Source organism: Episyrphus balteatus, chromosome 3 (genome assembly GCF_945859705.1).
Source record: "Episyrphus balteatus chromosome 3, idEpiBalt1.1, whole genome shotgun sequence".
Taxonomy (NCBI): domain Eukaryota; kingdom Metazoa; phylum Arthropoda; class Insecta; order Diptera; family Syrphidae; genus Episyrphus; species Episyrphus balteatus.
This window is the reverse complement of record NC_079136.1, coordinates 41,540,412-41,560,956: the sequence shown is the minus strand read 5'-3', so window position 1 is coordinate 41,560,956 and position 20,545 is coordinate 41,540,412. Positions and strand designations below refer to the sequence as shown.

Below are 20,545 nucleotides of genomic sequence, written 5' to 3'. Positions count from 1 at the left end.
TTCTTACTTTCAATATTATGACGTTTTAACTTAAAGGTAAACGTATGGTGTTGTGAAAAATTCTGAATTGAATTTTTGTTTAAATATTTTTTAGTATCACCTAACTCATGTTACATCTTTTATTATATAGTTTTATAAATTTCTTATTTTGAAAAAAAAAAAAAAATTGAGATTTGTTTGATTCCAAAGACTATGATTACCATATTATGATTGGAAACAAATAAAACAGAATAGCTATTCCCCAAGCTATTAAAGTCTCTCAACTTAATAAAATTTTAATTCCTGAAAAACTATTTGTACCCTTTTTAACCTTTTTTCCCCAATACGACAATCTGTATTATTATACTTAAGACTTTAATACATAAAAAATTTAAAAAAAGCTTTTATTAAAATTTGTTGTGATGTAGACGGGGATCGGGTCAAAATTCTGGCTTCAAAATTCTGCTTTTTTTATGAAAATTCTGTTTTTCAAAATTCTGCTTTTATTCTTTTCTGTCATTCAAAATTCTGCTTTTTAAAATTCTGCTTTTCAAAATTCTGCCAGCGTATTTTTTGAACATAAACATATTTTTTGAACAAAAAAATTCTGTTAATTCTGTTTATTTTGTTATAGCATAGCTCTTACATACATTTCATTAATAGTAATTCAACTCTACTACTTTTCTTACTGTTTTTGTGTAACTGTCCCAAACATTTGTTATAATGCATAGACTGACTTTCTTATAATTCACATCTATGTATAAACCGTTGAAAACTATTGGAAACTAAAAAGAAAGATACAAAATACTCCTTTCTTAGTCAATTTTTCGAACATTCACTTGTATTTGATAAATTAATAAATTTCTAAATATTTTTCGAAATTATTTAACATTGAAAATCTTTTCTTAATATTTTTGAATTTATTGATTTATCAAATAAACAATGAACATAAAAAAAAATGACAAAGTGAGTAAGTAATCAAATATATGCAGCGAGGAGATAATTTTACAAAATTCTTTAAAAAAAAATAAAATATAATTTTTTTGCAGAATTTTGTAAAACAGAATTATGAAAAGCAGAATTTTGAAAAGCAGAATTTTGTGGACATGTCAGGTTTGTGTTTCTTTTTACCCTAAATAATAAACATTTCATATATTTGATTTAATTTTAAGAAAACGAACTCACCCTCACCTACTTTTCAAAAGTTTGAAATTAATTTTAATGAGTAATATCAAAGTTTTGATTGTTTTAATACTTTAGCAAGGTGTGTGCGATGATATGCCAATCATTATGTAATAGAGAGTACATCAAAATAAAGCTAGGTATCGAAAACCCACAATATTGTCTAATAAAGTACATAATTAATCATTTCTTAAAGAGCTTATCAAGCATACCCACCTCATTTTATCACCGAATTAGGGTTCATGGCTTACTTTATGTGTTTAAAATTATCTAAAGTGCATTTTTATGTTACTTTCACTTTTTTTTATTAAATTAATTTCTTAGGTAGGTATACAAAACATAATATGGGTCATATTTCCAAATTTTAATATCCGACGTCAAGATAAATGATGCCACAACTAAAAATGTGATATAATTTTAACAATATTTAACTTTTCGCACTAAAAAAATCAATTTAAGGTTACTTCTAACTGTCGCAAAGTACTGACACTTTGAACATCTCACCCTTTACTTCTTGTCATGGTACTAAATTTGACCAAAATGCACCGTCAATCTTCATTTAAATTCTTTTTAATCACCAATAAGGTTGTAAATTTGACAAATATAGGGGAATTATGTTTACAGATGAGTCCAGAATTTGTATTGTCTGTATGGAAGCGATTGTAGATACAGAGTACACTAAAAACGGACGAGTGGTTTGCAGAAATTTTATCTTAAATGTTTACTTTTCCTTGTTTCAGTTTTACTCAGTTAATTTTTAAGACTACTTCCTTAAGTTCTCAAGTGATTGTTATGATTTAAGACCAGTGGCGTACACTCCCTTGGGGCAAGGGGGGCGGCGCCCCGGGGCCCCCGACCGACTCCAGGGCCCCCACTGGAAACAAGAAAAATTATAATTTTAAAATAAGGCCCCAAAAAATATTACTTGAAAAATCTTTGCAACCACAAATAATACATTAGGGGCCCCAAAAAAGCAAAAAAACAACTTCAGGGCGTCAAAAATAATTAAATAAAAAAAATTGTTTTTTTAAATTAAATTACATTTGTTGATAGATTACTGAATATTACTTTAGGAGCCCCAAAAAATATGACTTCGGGGCTCCAAAAATATTATATGAAGGGTCCCAAAAACTAATTTTTCAGGAACCCCGGCAATCAAATATTAATTTGAAGGCCCCAAAATCTATTACTAAGGAGCCCAAAAATATTCATCAAAATTTCTGATGGCATGACAAATATTATTTGAGAATCCTCAAAAGCTATTACTTCAGTGGTTCAAAACAATCAAATGGAAAATTAAATATCAATTCAGGGGCCCCAACATAAATACATCAGAGCCGAAAATAAAAACATTACGTTATTGGTGGCATTCCAAATATTACTTCAGACCAGAGGCACCAATACCTATCAATTCTTGGCTCCAAAAAAATTATATTATATTTTAGGGGCCTCTAAGCACTTAATTTTGAGGCCCCAAAAATAATTTTTCAGGGGCCCCAAAATAAATAAACTATGTTTGATGATGGAAAATCAAATGTGTACCTACATATTACTTCAGAACAGAGACCCCAAGAACTATCAAATCAAAGCTAAAAAAATTTTATAGAAATTTTAAGTAAGTTTGTATAGCAAAGTGCATTACGAACATATTAAAACATTAAAATAAACTTAAAAATAAATAAGCCATACAAAAAAATGTATGGCGTATACGCACTTTTTTTTATATCTAAGGGGCCCCCAAATATCAAAGGGGCTCCAAAATTTAGTCTTGCCCCGGGGCCCCGGCGACTCAACGTACGCCACTGTTTAAGACGTTATTTAAAAAAATCCCAGAATCTTGAATTCGGTATTAGGTGTCTGTTCCATAATTTTGATTACCTATACCTCCAAGCCAAACATAAGAAAGTGACACACAGGTTGTGTGCTTTAGATAAAAAATGATTTAAAAATTATATGTAGGTAAGCAAAAATAAAAAAAATAAAAGTAACAAAAATGTACTGGGTTGTCTTGGGATTCGAACCCCAGATTTCGGGTGCAAAAGTCAAATCGTTTAACGGTTAAACGGCCTTATCTGCTGACTCTGTATACATTCTTATTGCTATCTTAAGTTTGACTTGTTGTCTTCATATAGGGTTGCCAGGCGTCCGGGTTTTCCCGGACATGTACTCTTTTTTGGCTGTGTGGGGGACGTCCGGGATAGTTTCTATCAATTGTCCGGGATTGTACTCTTTTCTAGCCTTTAAGTATCTCACTACTTGTATGCTACTCTTAATTCATTTAGCCCTAATTTTTCAATCGTCAGTTAGACTATCATAAGAATAAATGTCAATATAAAAAAAACTTTTATTCCTAGGAATAAGCTCTGAGGTTTATCTGACTATTGAAAAATTAGCCCTTATTATTCAAAAAACGAATCGAGTTCATTAAAAGCGAGGCGTTTTTATTTTGGTTTATTATCTGCTCAATTCTGTTTTGTATTCTGTTCCAATATAATCAAAACTCAAAAAATATGGAATATGGCAAAATTTTAAACGATTAAGGAAAATCTAAAGCCACTTGAGGTATAACTACAACGGCCACTTTTTGCAAAAAGTCAAAAAGTGAAAATTTTCAAACTCATTTTGTGACAGTTTTTCCAACCACAAAATTAAAAATAATGATGCAGAAAGCTTATTTTTTGGTAAAAAAAAAAAACAATTTTGTTAGTTTTTTCCTAAAACAAATAGCGCTAAAAAGAAATAAAAATTTTTTACTTTTGTAAATTTCTCACTTTTTAGGTTATTGTAGTTATGGCTTTAAGTAAGTTGCTAAGTCAAAAAGACCATTTCTTTACTTAGTAACTTACTAAAAATTTTATTTGCATTTAACTAAATCGTTTAAAATTTTGCGCAATTGGTTTTCAATGGAATTTTAAAAAATTTTTTAACTGGAATTGCATTGCAACTTTTGTAGTATTATAGCTCAAATGTTTATTATAATACTATACCGAGAAGGCCAAACTTTGTCTCAGAGTTTTTTTTTTTTTGTGAAAAAATAAGAAAAAAATGCTACGGGAACAAGGGTTAAAAATGTGATTTTTAGTTAAAAGGATTGTTCGGTTATTTTTTTTATAAAATTATGCATTTTTTTTGTCCTAGTTTTGTACTCTTTTTTTTTGTCCTTATTTGTCCGGGAAAGTAGGGGATTTTGCATCTTGATTACTAGTTTCGTCCAAATATATCTGGCAACCCTATCTTCATATGACATGCCCTTTGATATGAAATTGCAATCTAAATCACACTGCTAACAGGCCCAGGCGGAGAATGAGAAATCACCGCTTTTTCATAAATGCAGCCAGTATTCCTTGTATTTTCATTTGTGGCATATATTGTGGGACACCCTGTGTATACAACATATTAGATTTATAATCATAAACAAATAGTTCAGTAGTTAAAACACTTTAACAAAAAGGAAACTTAATCTACTTAACAAACCATACTTTAAAATCTAATTAGTTCTGCTCAAGCATCCAACATTTCATTGCACTGTAACCACAGCGTCAAAATTGCAAAGTTATTTCATTTCTATTCAATTCATTCCTTGGAATAAATTTCTTTTACTTCAGCTATCTTCAAAATCAGTCTTTTAAATTAGGAAAAATTTTCTTCATAAAAGTAGGCACTTAAATATTTGTTTTTGTTGCATTATGCTCTAGGTATTTTGGAACTATGTATCTAAATGTATGTATATTAGGGTGTGCAATGTAACAGTTGTCAAAAGTTTTATTAGGGTCTAAGGTTTCATAATATGTTAAAACAAAATTACAGTATCTTTCGTTTTTGGCTCGCTCAAATCGGTTGAAGATGTTAAGAAAAAAAAAAACGATTTTATATGAAAAAATGATTTTCTTTCCCTCGCTTATTTTTCGCAGCTTCTTTACTAAGTGTTCAATTCCAACAAATTTAAGCTTAAAAGTTTTTTCTTGGAGTAGTCTTTCTGGTGAAAGCCTAAAAATATTTAATATATTTGATTTTGTACCCAAACATACAGGGTGTCCCAAAAGTAATGGATCAAACGAAATATGCTGATAGGCACACTTTAGGGCCCTCAGAATTTGGTAACTTGTTCATCCCAAATCCTTACGGTTTTCGATTTAATGCAGTTTTTGTGAAATTTCGAAAAATCCCGATTGCATCAGTATTTTGCTTCCTCCGCTCATAATTGATTTTTGTTTTTTACAATTCTTTCACTAAAACATTGCCTAATAATAAGAAATAATTAATTAATCAAAATATTTTTTATTTCATACGCCATTTTGCTGCAAATTAATTAACAGTTCCATGTTTTATAAAAACTCAATTTCTTTCTTTTATTTCAAGGCAACACCCTGAAAAAAAATTTGTATGGTGTGGCACTGGTTTATTATTTTGAAAACTTGTCGTGTTATTGCAGTTTTCAAAAATGTATAAAAGTTTCCAAAGTTGAAGTTAGAACTGAAGATATTACAATTTAAAAGCAACAAAACAGGGCTTTTCAGAGAAAAATAACAAAGAAAAATAAACACATTTTCTCGACTGTTGTTTGTTTATTTCTTTTTTAACAAAAGCCTCGATTTTTGTTTGTTATTTTGCTCTGAAAACGTCGGTTTTTTTGCATTCAAATTGTAATATCTTTGGTTCTAATTTCAACTTTGGAAATTTGTATACATTTTTGAAAACTGCAATAACTCGGCAAATTTTCAAAATAATAAATCAGTGCCACACCATACAAATTTTTTTCAGGGTGTTGCCCTGAAATAAAAGAAAGAAATTGAGTTTTTATAAAACATGGAACTGTTAATTAATTTGCAGCAAAATGGCGTATGAAATAAAAAATATTTTGATTAATTAATTATTTCTTATTATTAGGCAATGTTTTAGTGAAAGAATTGTAAAAAACAAAAATCAATTATGAGCGGAGGAAGCAAAATACTGATGCAAAGTCGGGATTTTTCGAAATTTCACAAAAACTGCATTAAATCGAAAACCGTAAGGATTTGGGATGAACAAGTTACCAAATTCTGAGAGCCCTAAAGTTGGCCTATTAGCATATTTCGTTTGATCCATTACTTTTGGGACACCCTGTATATTTCAAAAATCTCTAAAAGTCCAAATTTCTTCGATTTCTTCCAATATTTTGAGCTAGCCAAAAATATTACTTCAAATGAAAATTATAAACGAAGGATTTAATTTTGATAAGCAATGCAACTTTTAAAAGCAATTACATTTGAAAATTCCATACTTTAGCATTTTGACACACCCTTATGTATAATCCAATAGAAAATTAGTTTTAAATCGTTAAGTTATATTATTCGATTCAATTTTAGGTTTTGAACTTGGTTTAAATTTAAAGCAACACCATCTTTCCTTTAAAGCGCAAAGAATCTCTCTTTTTATTCCTTCGTATTTCTTTAACGTTAAAAGTTTGATTGAAACTCCCTTATTTCCTACATAAGAAAAATACTTGACCAAAATAGATCAAGTTAAAATAATTAATCGTCATTAATAAATATTAAATCGACTCAACTAAACTCATTATTAAATTAAAGTAAAACACCCTAACCCAACAAGAAAAATGAAAACAACAAAACCCTAAGATTTACCAAGAATAATGTTAAAGATTGTTCAGAGCCAATAACAATTTTCTAAATAGATTATATGCGTGATGTCTAAGATAAATGCTCTCTCGGTTGTCAGATAAAATTCCCCTTGGCGGGATGTCTTCTCGCCACTGCCGCTCTCTCATATTTCAAAACCATGCTGTGTTTATACACTGTTAATAGTAATCATCATCAAAATACTATCAACAGTTCTGCTAATTTTGCTCTATAAGCTTTAACTATACATATTTACAACATTTTTGCTATACCACTTTGTCTCCGCTTTGGATATAGTCACTTCCTAATCAATATGCATCGAAGCAACTCACAATCATGCTGAGCAACATTGGGAGGGGGTTGAATTAAACAGTGCTGCGGCCAACACCAATACTATCACACTTTTACTATACTAGTCACAAATTATACGTTGTGCGTATAGCTTTTTTATATTCAACAACAGGTGGCGGGGGGCACTTGGTTTTGTGCACTCTCATAGCCATTTTTCTATCACAACAACCACCAGCACCAGCAACAAACTCTAGCTCCAAGCTCCATATACCATGGTCCTAATAAATATACCCAGCTGTTGTATTTCAAGAACTAGATATTTCTTGCCTGCCGGTCCCGGCAGTCGCACAATAACGTTTTCTTTGGTCGCGTGTATCTTCGGAGTGTCCAGTGTATCTATAGTTTTAGTTCAAATCTGTGCGTTGGTTGTATCAAAAACCTTTAACACCGGCGTCGCGTCGTCTAACATTCAAATTCAAAGTGAAATCAATTTTCTAGGAGCATAGTGTGTTAATTAAAAGGTTGGTGAAATTCAATTAAAAAATAATGAACTTTTTTTTTTGCAAAACTAGTTTTTTATTAGATTTATTTATTGAGTTCATCAAAAAAAAAAAAAATATCTGTGTCATTTGTATTCTAAGGCTGGTCAAGTATATTTGAGTGTAAATCATTATCAAGTTTACAAGGTTTTTTCAATGTATAGAGGGGGAGTATAATTTAATAATTAATTCGCGAATTGTCTACTGATTAATTTATTATTTGTTGTTAGAGAACTTTTTTTTTTTCAATTTTTGAATGTCATTAACAGTTGTGTACGGTCTTCAAATCTTAAAGTTTGTTGATAAAAGCTCAATTATTGTTTAGATTTGATTGTTATTATAAATAATGGACAGTTACTTTGTAAATAGTTAAGAAAAATCCCCTATATCTATATGAGACTTTTCCCGCCCTATATTAGTTACATTTACATTCTTTTAAGGTTGGTTTTGTTTGTTAGATGTGATTTTTTTTTATAGTTTTAACTTTAATTAAATATATTTAATAAATGATTCAAAGAATCAATAAATTAGCTAAATCAAAAACAGATTATTTTGTTACGTATACACCACAGTGTACAATTATTTTTTCCAAGTATTAGCAGTTGTTAAAGCTTTAATGTTATAGGAAATTTCTTTCCTCTTATTTAAGTTATTTAATTTTGATTAACTTTAAACAGAGGGCTTATTTGAGTTTTAAAGCTGAAAGATTTGTGATTCTAAAATCAAATCTTGATTTATCTGCAGTTTTGTTGTTTTTCCTAAATAATCACCTTCCACTTAAATGGAATTAAATTCTATTGTAACTGATTGCATGCAATCAATATAATTTAAGGGATTTTGTGCGAAGTTAAATTAAATCGAAAAAAAATGTGTGGTATTGAAAACTCTCAGATTGCAGCATTTAATGCAAATGGAATAGAAGAATTCAAATTTAAATGTGAAGTTCTCAAAGTGAAGTAAAAAGATAAAAATTTGAAGCAAGTAAATAACTTTCCGTACTTTCATCCGTTATAAAAAAAAAAGTAAAAGTATGTTAAAGTTTTATGAAAAATATTAAGGAATAATTACAATTTCAATGATTTTGACCACAAAACGCATGTTATTATTTTATAATAGTAGACCTAACTTAATTTATGATTTAAAATTAACTTTATCATGTTAACGACATGCCATACGAATTTTGGCAGTTTTGCGGTCAATAAGAGCCCTTGAATTAAAAAAGGGTCTTGACCGATTTGACGATAGGGACAGATTTGTTATATCAGTAGATTGTATGTCAACTAAAATTTGTAAGTCCAAAATGATTTGATTATGATAATTAAGCAAAATGGTTACGGTTATTGAACTCTTTGATTATGTTTGCATATTAATTCGAATAATAGCACTAAATAAATTTTTGGCATTTCTAATTTGTTTGGGTTCAAATCAAAACTTAATTTAGAAGTTGGATAAAGGAAACTTAAACTAATTTGAATGCTAATGATTCATTTAAACACAAAAAAAAGAAATTATTTAGAAAAAAATTATAATTATCACAACAAAAATAAATGAAGTGCCAAAGAAGGTCAAGTTTTAAATGAAAACAACTCTTTGAATTAATAATTGCATTCATTTAAAATCTTTGATCGTTTTTTGATTTAAATTCATGTTTTTACTGTTTTCCTTTTTTTATTTTTGTTGACAAATTAATCCAGACACCCCAAACAAAATCAATATAAACATCATTAAATGTAATTAGTAGTAAAATAATCAATTCAGTTGGAATATGAGTAAAATAAACAATTATTTTACTCATATTTAGAAGAACACAAATCTTAACTACTAGTATAACTAAATTGATAAAAAAGTTTAAGTTTAATTTAGTATAAGGGAAACGCCAGCCATGCATTAAATTTATAAATTGATAGATTTAATAATGAAAAAAAATTAATTATCATGTATATACTCTAATTGAATTTGGTACTGTTTTTTGTGTTGTCATACAAATAAAGAATCAAGAATATCTGTGTTCCTTTGGCTTAAAGTATCTACTGCTAAGTACTTCTGGTTGTATTCAACTCCATTTCTTCTATAGCAAAAATGTCTTTGAATGGATTCAGAAGTACTAAAAAGTACTTTGCTGAGCCCAAAGGAACACAGCCTATGCCTATTTTAATTTGAGAAACACTATCCAAAGCACAGGCAAGACTATTTTGTGTGGGGCTACTGAGGTCCTTTAAAAGAAAAGCAGCTTTCTCCATGTTTAAGGATACCCAACCTTTGTAAATGTATAATTGCATTTCATCTACTGTAGAGAAAGCACACGTGTCAGATGACTAAAACTGCATTTTGGTTTTTTTCGCACGCAAATAAATTTAATCTTAATAACTCAATTAGGTACATTGTTAGCCTTATCAATGAATTGGTAGGGAAAATAATCATTTTACGGAATGCATTTGTTTTTATTGAACTAAAAACTGTGAATTTAAAAAAATTGAAAGTTTTTCTGTCTAAAATTAGCTTTTTTTTAGCCTTCAAATCCGTAAAAAGTTTTGTAGTAATAAAAAAATATTAGTTTACTATAACTTGGTATTTCCTCGAATTTAATTAGCTGTGGAACTTACGTTACAAATATTTTGTTTTTCTTTAATTTATACAGTTAATCTTTGCACGCTAGTTAAATGATTTTTTACTTTCAATAGGGCAAGTAGGTATTGATTTCGTGTCAAAAAAAAAATTTGAGTTTTCAATCAAAACCAACATAACATTTGTACACATTTCCACAGCCTAAACGGGTGGACGGATTTTCTTCAAATTTGGTACAGGTGATTTTTATGGAATTCTGAAATTATGGAAATATGAAAAAATTCATAGATTTTCATTCTGATTAAACTGTCGGCCGATAGAAAACTGTAGTGTGCGGGGTGGCTTTCACTATTACAGCAAATTTATACATCAGACCTTGTGTCAAATCCAGTAGCTCTGTTTCTTTGTAAAGTTACTTACGATAATAGTCTAGCGAACGTACTAAGTTTTAACGCACGTTTGCCTGGATCATTTAATTTTATACTCTAAGTTTTTGGACAAAAGTGTTTCAAATTTTGTCAGTTTCGTCCAAAATATAGATTGATTTGTTAAGTACTATTTTGAGTACAAGTAGTCCGGTAAGTGGTGAATTTCGACTTTCAAAAGGTGTATTCTTTCTAATTTTTGTACATGTTGTATTGAAAACTGCAAGCTCGATCAATTATTTTGAATCAAAGATGCTCAAAAGTGCATTAGATCAAATAACTTGGTATCAATACACTTTATCGGTCAGAACTTCCAGATTTTCCTCTACAGAATCGACATCAGCAGAGTAACAAAAATCCAACTGTACCAAAGTTAAAGAAAATTCATACATTAAACTATAATCTATCACCACAAACATATGTGCAATGTTCAACAAATCGCTAAAAAGGTCAAAAGATGCCATTATAGTTTTTTTTATTGAACATATCCTAAAAGGTAATGTAGCATGTAGATATAAAGAACGTTCAACAAACCCCAAGAAGTATCAGCTGCTTTAATGACCTTTTAGTAATTTTCCAACTTTGGGACAACGAACTGACAAATTCTAATTAAAGTCAATGGCTCTGATATGTATTGTATTCCCAATATAATATTATACCATAGTTTGCAATGAGACCTCAGAGCGTGTCTTGAATGCAAAATACTTCTTAGCAAAACATAAACACTTATCATCTATTCAAAGCCATTGTTCATAGTAAGTTACAAGCCGTGCATACCAATTAAAAATAGACATAAAACTTTTGAACTTAGCATTGTACTTACAAAAATTTTATTTCAATTTAAATGTCAACAAGATTTAAGGTCTTTTTTTATTTAATCAAATACTTATCAGACCGTGAATTGATTGTTTTATTTTTACTATTTTTATCTTGACAGAAAAAAATGGCTATGATTCTAGTTTTAGCCTGCTTAATTCAAGCAGTGCTAGGATCATCTTACAATCATTACAAATTGCCTGAATCCATTCGACCGGAACATTATACACTTGAGATCATCACTCATCTTGAGAATCCAGAAGATTTGCGATTCGAAGGAACTTCTGCAATAACATTCAATGTACTCGAGGATACCAATAACATAACCTTGCACGCTAGCAATCTTACCATCGATCAGACCAAGATAGTCATCTCAAAAGATGGCGAAAAGATGAACTGCATCAAAGACGTCGAAGTGAATAGCAAACAGGAATACTACATAATGCACTTGTGTGAGCCCTTAACCAAAAGCAAATACTTGATAGTGATGCCATTCAATGCTATTTTGAATAAAAACCTTCATGGATACTATAGGAGTAGTTATATTGACAAAGCCACAAAAGAAAAAAGGTATGTACAATTTGTGTAGTTTTTTTTATTGAAATATGTATGTTGTTAATTATGTTTTTATTTGCGTTTTTTAGGTGGTTATCAATTACACAATTCGAACCAACCTCTGCTCGTTTGGCTTTTCCATGCTTCGATGAACCGGAAATGAAGGCTAACTTTACAATTATGTTAGGCCATGAGAAGAAATACTCTGCTATTAGTAACATGCCACTGAAAGAAACTATGGAAATGTAAGTAAATTTTTAAAATTTTGTAACTGCAAACATAATATTAATTAATATAAACCTAAAATCTTGCAAAAAAGCTTTTCGTTTAAAAAAAACAAGCTTAACTGGTAGACCAGAATGTGTGTCTGTGGCTTGTGTCTTGTGTCGCTGTCAAAGTTAAAAAGTATGAAATTAGTATATTGGTGCCAGAATACGTAGCTGTGGCTGTGGCAAGGAAATTCGCTGTGGTACAAGTCGAGTCGACTTTTACTTCAAGCTACAAGCGCAATGACTTTTGACGTTTCTAATGTGGTTGCTCAGTTAATATTATTTTTTTTTCAAGGCAATTGACATTTTAGTGCGCCACATAATTCTGTTCATCTTTTCTACATTTTGAGCGATTTTATTTGACATCTTGTACCACGGCGTTTTTCTTTGCCACAAGCGAATTTCCATTCTGTTCAGCCAGTAACTCGTTGGCCCTTAGTAATAGACCCGAATTCATAGAAAATTTTGTATATCCCTAGAATATTCTGACTTCTGATTGAAGTTTACAACCTCCAGAATCAGTTGAAACCTTCAGAAAAGTATGACAGAAAAAGTTTAATTTTTTTGACCAGAATTATAGCTCTTTTCTTGTATGAACAGTTGTATCGAACCCAGACATCTGGCATCATAGTCCATCGCGGTACGCCTACATAACTTTTAATTTGTATGAAAATTAAATAAAAAAGAAATACAAGCTCTTTAAGTTTCCCATGAGAGATAAATATATATGTATTCCATTGTAAATATTGTTTCTCTTTTTGGTTCTCATAGTATGTATTAATATGTTTAGCATTTTTATCAATTTAAAAAAAGTATTTATTTTCCATGTGGTGCATTTTAAAAGTATTCTTTCTTACAAAAAAAAAAAATACCCTTCAACCCAAAGCAGTTAAAGTATATTGGTTCATAAAAGAGGCCAATTACTATGTATGTACATGATAATTGATAGTAGATCGAGTGCTAAAAAATACCTCAAAATCATGCATAATATGAATAACATGTAAAACACTGAAAAACTCTTGCTCTACCCTTCTGGATAGAATCCAAAATGGCCAATATACATATACATATCATAATGATATTATGTATATTGAACCTTACGAACCATGTAAATTTCATACTTTAATCAGAGAATGCACAATTGGCTCCATTCTCTTAGCCACCTTATTAAAAGCAATCTTTAACATGTATGCATATGTTTTAAACTAGAAATAAATTAACTAGCTGATTAGTATGTTGAATATAATATTATTATTCCCCTTTAAATGTTGCAGTTTATTGAAACGGTGTTATCTTTCAATTAAAATCACCCTTAGTTGTAGCCTTCAAGTCGTACAGGTAGCAAATGATTTGTAGTTCACTGTGGTGTATGTGTAACTTTTTTTTCTGTAAAATAATTATGGTTTTATTATTTCAAACAAAGATTTAAGACAAACGTACCAAATTTCTAAGATGTTGGCTTGTCAGAAAAGGTCGAAATATGCAATGCTTTCACTGACCAATAACAAATTCTTATTGTCTATTTTTTAACCAACGTTGTCACAGTAGTTCAAATGGAGCCAGGACTAATATTTCATCATTCACCATTTTGGTATTCGATGGCCCCTTATCGTGTTTAAAGAAATTGCAAGTGGTACTTAACCTTCGCGAAAGGCACAGGGGTGCGAATTTGGTTTGTTCTTTATAACTTTTTTCGGTTTCAATATTTTATAGGGAATATGCATATGAAAGTGAGGTAGAATTTTCCGAAGAATTCGAATACCTGTTGTATTTTTAATTTTTAAAAAATATATTGTATTATTATGTTTTGCGAACACCTTATTTAATTTTAAAATTTTGTCCAACCATATTCACTCCCGTGCTGACAGAATGTTAAGATGTTACTTAAATGAATGCTGCAAGAATATTATATCTGTTTAACCCTTTCGGACCCAGCGTTACTCTCATGTAAAATATTTTTAAAAATTCGTAAAAAATATTAAATTAAATAATTTTTAAGGTTTCGATGGCTTAATTGAAAGATAATAATGCCTAGTTACTGGATTAGTACAAAAAGTTACTAAAAAATCATACCTTCAATTTTTTTTTATCAAAAAAGGGACCGAAATTTCCATTTTTTTTTTTTTTGCAAAAAATGTTTTTTTTTTATATATGGTCATAATTTAAAAAAAAAGATATAAAAAATGTTAATGCAGAAAGTGTTTTGTTTTTTGGCTTAGAAGAAGTAGCATACATTATAGTTTCATAAAAAGTTATTTTCTCAGTTCTCCAACTTTTTTTGGTGGTCATAGGCAGTGCATGTTACTTACTACATTTAACGCGAATTTAACAAATTAATATATAAAAAAACGACGCCACTATACGTATAATTTTTAATTAATTCGTTTAGCGGCGATCTCCAGCTTTCTAAAACTCGTTGTTTGAATATAATTGAAAGCACCATCAATTAGAATTTAAGGTTTAAAATTTGCTTTGAATGCGTTGAGCGCAAGCGCTAGGTGTACGACGGGCATAACACATTAGTTTTGCTATTTATTATTTTGGAAAATAACTTTATGCTATTCATATTTCTTAGTTGTGATGTTTTTGACACGATAATACTGAAAAAAACATTTTTTAATATCGATTTTCATAGCTTGGGTTCGAAAGGGTTAAGTAAATAAACTATTCAAAGCAAAATAGGGCCCACACAAGATTTATTTTGAAATTTGACTAGACTTTGTCAAGAGCCGTGATTTTAATTCTTTCTTACAGACATCTGTAAAGAAAAGTGCCACAGACATCTCATAAAAAATGATTTATGCCATATTTAAAAAAAGATTGTGAAAGTTAATCAGAGAAATTACTTCCCCACTTTCTTCGGCTAATAACATTACCCAAAAGTACATTTCGTTCCCAAAATAAGTAGCACTGGTCCTTACATTCAGTGCGAATAAACTTCACAAGAAAAAAGTGAAATTATTTCCCAGTGGAGTTAATTCTTTGCACTTCCTAAAGCAGGAGCACAGATAATATAATCATACATATATCTTGTCTGCTCAGAAAAATATGAATCATTTTTTTTTTCTTACCAGACAAGCCTTACCAGACAAGGAGCTTTCAAAAATAAAGCTGAAAAAGCTCTTTTTCAATTGGACATTTTTTTCTCACTCACTCTCATAGGAAAGAAGAGGTTTTTTTAAGGAAGAAGATGAGCGAGATGATTTTGTGTGTATGTACTGAATATTTTAAAGCTTTTGGAAAAGCTCTTTTTTGGTCAATTTCAGTTTTATATATCATTTCTCTCCATATAATTTATTATCTGTGGAGAGTTTCAGGAAACAGCATGCGTAACCCCATACTTTTTGTTTCTAAGTTATCATAAATATTTATAAAGATTTCTCTTTTTTCAAAAATCTGTCTTATTTCTATCTCCATTGAGGGTTGATTTGTATATTGCAATTGAAATAAGGCCCGTCGGGCGTTATTTCGGTTTTTTTCATGAAAATAAAGCCGCAATTCCAATGGGCCTTATTTCGTAAGCAGTTATTTCACGTCTCCTAAACTAACAGCCATATTCTGATATACGATTCACTCGGATCACGTCACTCACGTTATTAGATAAATAAAATCAGCATTATCGGGGTATCAGTTCGGAGCAAGTTCCGAAACGATATTAACTAACATTTCTTTAAAGGTATCCACATCCACTTCTGAACAACAAAAATAAAGTATACAATCGCATTCATTTGACACATGTGTCAGCGTGATAAATTCAATAAATAAAAATCCTTGTTATGCTCAAAAGTCTTCTTAATTTCAACCAACCTTTCTTGCTGAGACTTTGTCGCTGTTTTTTATTAATCTGCCCTAAAAAATCAAAATTATATTTACATATTAATATTTTTATTTTTCTGTGTAATATCATTTTTCTTAAAATGTTCCTCAACTTTTTATATCTAACAGCCTTATTCTGCTATTCGCATCACGTGGATAGAAAGATTTTCTTCCTTTATCACGTCAAACTGGCTTTGAAAAACGTATAACTTTAGAGACCAAAGCGTTGTTTCCGTCTGTTTTAGAAACTCTAAAGAAAAAAAAAATTTTCTTAAATTTAATTTGAACCCCCCATTTAAACGCTTCTTATTTTAGACTTTCACGTGAATGGAATTCTGCTATTCGTAGGGCCGTAAGTCTCACTCTTAACAGAAAAGTTCTGTGTCTACGATACAGCCAAAATAATAGAAATCTTCTACATTTTTACTCAACAAAGCATTCTATATTATTTGTTTATATTTTTTATAGGGAAAATCAACCTGGTTGGATATGGAGTAAATTCCAAGAATCAATTCCAATGTCAACTTATTTGGTAGCCTATTCGGTAAATGATTTCAAATACAAGGAATCCATGGTCAAACTGAAGAACGATGTTCTTTTCAGAACATGGTCTCGCAGTGATGCCATTTCCCAAGTAAGCTACGCTGCCGAAGTCGGACCACGAGTACTTGAGTATTACGAAGATATTTTCGATATAAAATTCCCATTGCCAAAAGTTGACGAGATTGCTATTCCTGATTTCTCTTCGGGTGCCATGGAAAATTGGGGATTAGTAACATATCGTGAAACAGCTTTATTGTATGAGAGAAATGTTTCATCAGCTAGCAGTAAACATCGTATAGCGTCGGTGATTTCTCACGAACTTGCTCACCAGTGGTTTGGAAATTTGGTCACAATGAAATGGTGGACTGATTTATGGTTAAATGAGGGATTTGCAACTTATGTAGCCAGTTTGGGAGTTGAACATTTACATCCAGAATGGTCTTCATTGACGGAAGAATCTGTCGATAATACTTTGCATATTTTCAAAATTGACGCTCTGAAGAGCAGTCATCCAGTTTCGACAACCATTGGAGATGCAAGTGAAATTTATCAGATTTTTGACTCGATTTCTTATGAGAAAGGATCTTGTGTTATCCGGATGATGCATTTGTTTATGGGTGATGAAACTTTCCGAAAAGGAATAACTAATTATTTGAAAGAACATTCTTATGGAAATGCCGAACAAGACAATCTTTGGGCAGCTTTGACAGAGAGTGCTCACAAAACTAGAACCATACCCGAAGACTATAGTATTAAACAAATTATGGATTCTTGGACTCTTCAAACTGGTTATCCGGTTATTACGGTTACGAGAGATTATACAAATGGAACAGCTTCAGTATCACAAGTACGGTATCTCTTGGACTCTCAAACCTCTCGTAGCAGTTATGAAAGCTGCTGGTGGGTTCCCCTTAGTTATACGTCAAAATCGGAGTTGGATTTTGAAACAAAGACTCCCAAACAATGGTTGGAGTGTGAGAATAAGAAATCGGTTCCAAAGGTTATTGAAAACATGCCGGGACCAGATGATTGGGTAATTTTCAATATTCAACTTTCCGGGCTTTATAGGGTCAAGTATGATACTAAAAATTGGGAAATGCTTATTGAAACCCTAATGAGCCCTGATTTTGAAAAAATCCATGCCATGAACCGAGCTCAGCTTATCGATGATGCTTTAGACTTGGCTTGGGCAGGAGATCAAGACTACGAGATCGCTATGAGATTGGTTGAATATTTGGCTCAAGAACGTGATTACATTCCATGGAAATCAGCAATTGACAATTTAAGCGGAGTCAACAAAATCTTGCGTCAAAGTCCAGAATACGAATTTTTCAAGGTAAGTTTCGAAATTCCGAAAATAAATTTCGGTTAATTTACATAAATTACTTTCAGAAATATATGCAAAAAATCCTGGAACCAATTTACGAACATTTGAATGGTTTAAACACCACAAATGTCTCTTCAGACCGTTTGGATGCCATCAAACACAAAGTTATGATTGCTGCATGGGCTTGCAAATTTGAAGTTAGTGATTGTATTCCACGTGCTCAAGCTTACTTCACCAAATGGCAGAGTTCGGAGAATCCGGATAAGAACAATCCAGTTCCATTAGATCTTCGTTCGGTCGTTTATTGTACATCAATCCGTAATGGTAAAGAAGATGAGTGGCAATTCCTTTGGCAAAGATATAGAAACTCGAATGTTGCTTCTGAAAAGCAAACTATTCTATCTGCTTTGGGATGTTCCAGAGAACAGAAGATTTTGGAGAAATATCTTGACATGTCGTTCCATGAAGATTCTGACATTAAAAAACAAGATTCATATGTGGCTTTTGGATCAGTGGCAAGAGGTGAAGTTGGTTTTCCTTTAGCCAGGGATTTCTTTATTAAAAACATTCAAATGATTTATAACTAGTAAGTAGTCTTAAACTTAAAAGCCCTTTGTGCATTGAATATCTAAATATTTTATAATTTTAGTTACAATCCCGAGACAAATAGACTGGGACGATTGTTTGGCCCATTAGCTGGACAAATGAGCACAGATGGTGAATTCCGTACAATGAAAGAGTTTGCTGATACAAACAAAGCTTTATTTACCAAGGCTTCACAATCAGTCGGCCGATCTTTGGAATTAATTGAGATCAATGCACAATGGAGGTCGAAAAATTTCCGAAATCTCTCAGAAAAGCTAAAGACTTATTCAAAGAAAGTCTAAAAAGGCAGATGGAATTAAATTAAGAGTAGTTTATATTTTTTATATAAAAAAAAAACAACTTAAGAAACAATTTGTACTTAAATTTTTTTAAGCATCACAGCTAGGATAGATTCACATAAACCGGATTAATCAATAAAACCATATTTATTTTTCAAAATTAAAATTAATTGATGTTTTTATAATCATGACCAAAATGAAATCACCTCACACACCATTTCATATTTGTTGTAACTTTTGAAAAATGTTTGGATGGATTTTATTAAAGCCTGGTACGCTGCTCGCGCTAAATTTTAGCTCCCATACAAATTATCGAAAAATTTTAGCCGAGCTTAAATGAGTCCCATACAAATTATCGATAACTTGTATGGGAATTTTATCTTGGCTAAAATTTAGCGCGAGCAGCGTACCAGGCTTAAGCATGTAATTTTTCTAGGTGCTCTGCTCATATGGCAAACCAAAAAATCAATGATATTTACGCTTGAAAAAATATTTGTATTTTGTGGTTTTTAAATGAAATGAAACATATCAACTTAAGCTTTTTAACAGGCATGTTATATGTTATATGGACTACATTCAATCAAGTAAGAATAATTCTAAGTCAAATAAATAACATTTGATTCGCAATGCCCACACCAGTGGATGTACTTCTTCTAAATCATAAAATAAAAAGGTCACTGTTGTGTATACGTACTACGTACTATTTTTTTTTTTTTTTTTTTGTGAGGTGAATAAAAAATAATGCTTCTATAACTTTTAAACTAAGCGTAGGATAACGAAAACAAAAGTTGGGCTATCCTGGCTACAGTATAACCACCTAACTAACATTTCAGCATCGGTTAAGATATTACAAAAGCTACATTTCAGCATTTTTTTTAAACTTTAGTAAGGTTTTTGCACAGTACACATTATAACCCAAGTAACAATTTTACTTGCATAAGGTCCATTTTGTTCGATTCGACAAACTATAGTTTGTATACGTTTAGTTTAAAACTTACTTACGCAAGTCATCCATTTTGGAAAGAAAGGAGGTCTCCTTAAGGCTATCTAGAAGTGTTAAGAAGAAGCCTTGTAAATATCAGTTAAAGAAGACCTTTATAAGACCTGTTTGAACCGTTCTAAAAAAGCCTTGTATTTTCAAGTGACAGAAGGCCTCTATAAGACCTGTTCCAAGAGGTTCTTGTAAGAATGCAATGTTTTCACCTGTAAGTATGCAAAGTTTTTATCCTGCAGATATGCAATGTTTGTAATTCATTAGAAAAAAACATTGCATTTCAATGTGAGGTTTTAATTAGCTCCCAATTTTCCACTCATCTATAATATTCGACCATGGTCTATTGGTAAGGTGCTGGCTTGGTATGCAGAGGTACGTGGGATCGATTCCTGGCCGGGCCATGTGATGAAAATAAAAAAAATGTGTTCTTTTTTAATTAAAATAATACTCTCATCATTTCAGAACAACAGAAAAAGCAGTGGAATTTCCAAAAAAGGAAAAGAAACAAAATAGGAAAAAATTAAAATAAATAAAATAATATGTAGAAAATGCAAAACAGAAAAAAACAAAAGAAAATAAAAAAATTAAATAAAGTTCAATAATTTTTTTTTTATGCATAAATTCAACATTTTCTACAACACCTTCAACAACTTCTATAAGGCCTTATTATAACATCCTACGCAAGTAATCCCTCTGCAGGAAGACCTCCGTAAGGCCATTTTAAGCTGTTTGTCACAAGCTATTA

General features: G+C 30.8%; 1 protein-coding gene across 4 annotated transcripts; it reads left to right on the top strand.

The window, feature by feature from the left end:
* The first annotated feature begins 1,082 nt into the window (after nt 1–1,082).
* Nucleotides 1,083–18,972, top strand: LOC129915522 (aminopeptidase N-like). Of its 4 annotated transcripts, none has more exons than XM_055995100.1 (6): nt 1,083–1,092; nt 11,534–11,982; nt 12,057–12,212; nt 16,521–17,931; nt 17,988–18,508; nt 18,572–18,972. In XM_055995100.1, exons 2-6 carry the CDS (start codon nt 11,540–11,542, stop codon nt 18,807–18,809), a joined length of 2,769 nt encoding a protein of 922 aa, XP_055851075.1. In that variant the 5' UTR covers nt 1,083–1,092; nt 11,534–11,539; the 3' UTR covers nt 18,810–18,972. The 4 variants fall into 4 exon arrangements, with proteins under 4 accessions (XP_055851075.1, XP_055851074.1, XP_055851073.1 ...); XM_055995099.1 differs by lacking the exon at nt 1,083–1,092 and adding an exon at nt 7,346–7,588; XM_055995098.1 differs by lacking the exon at nt 1,083–1,092 and adding an exon at nt 7,938–7,967.
* Nucleotides 18,973–20,545: the final 1,573 nt, after the last annotated feature.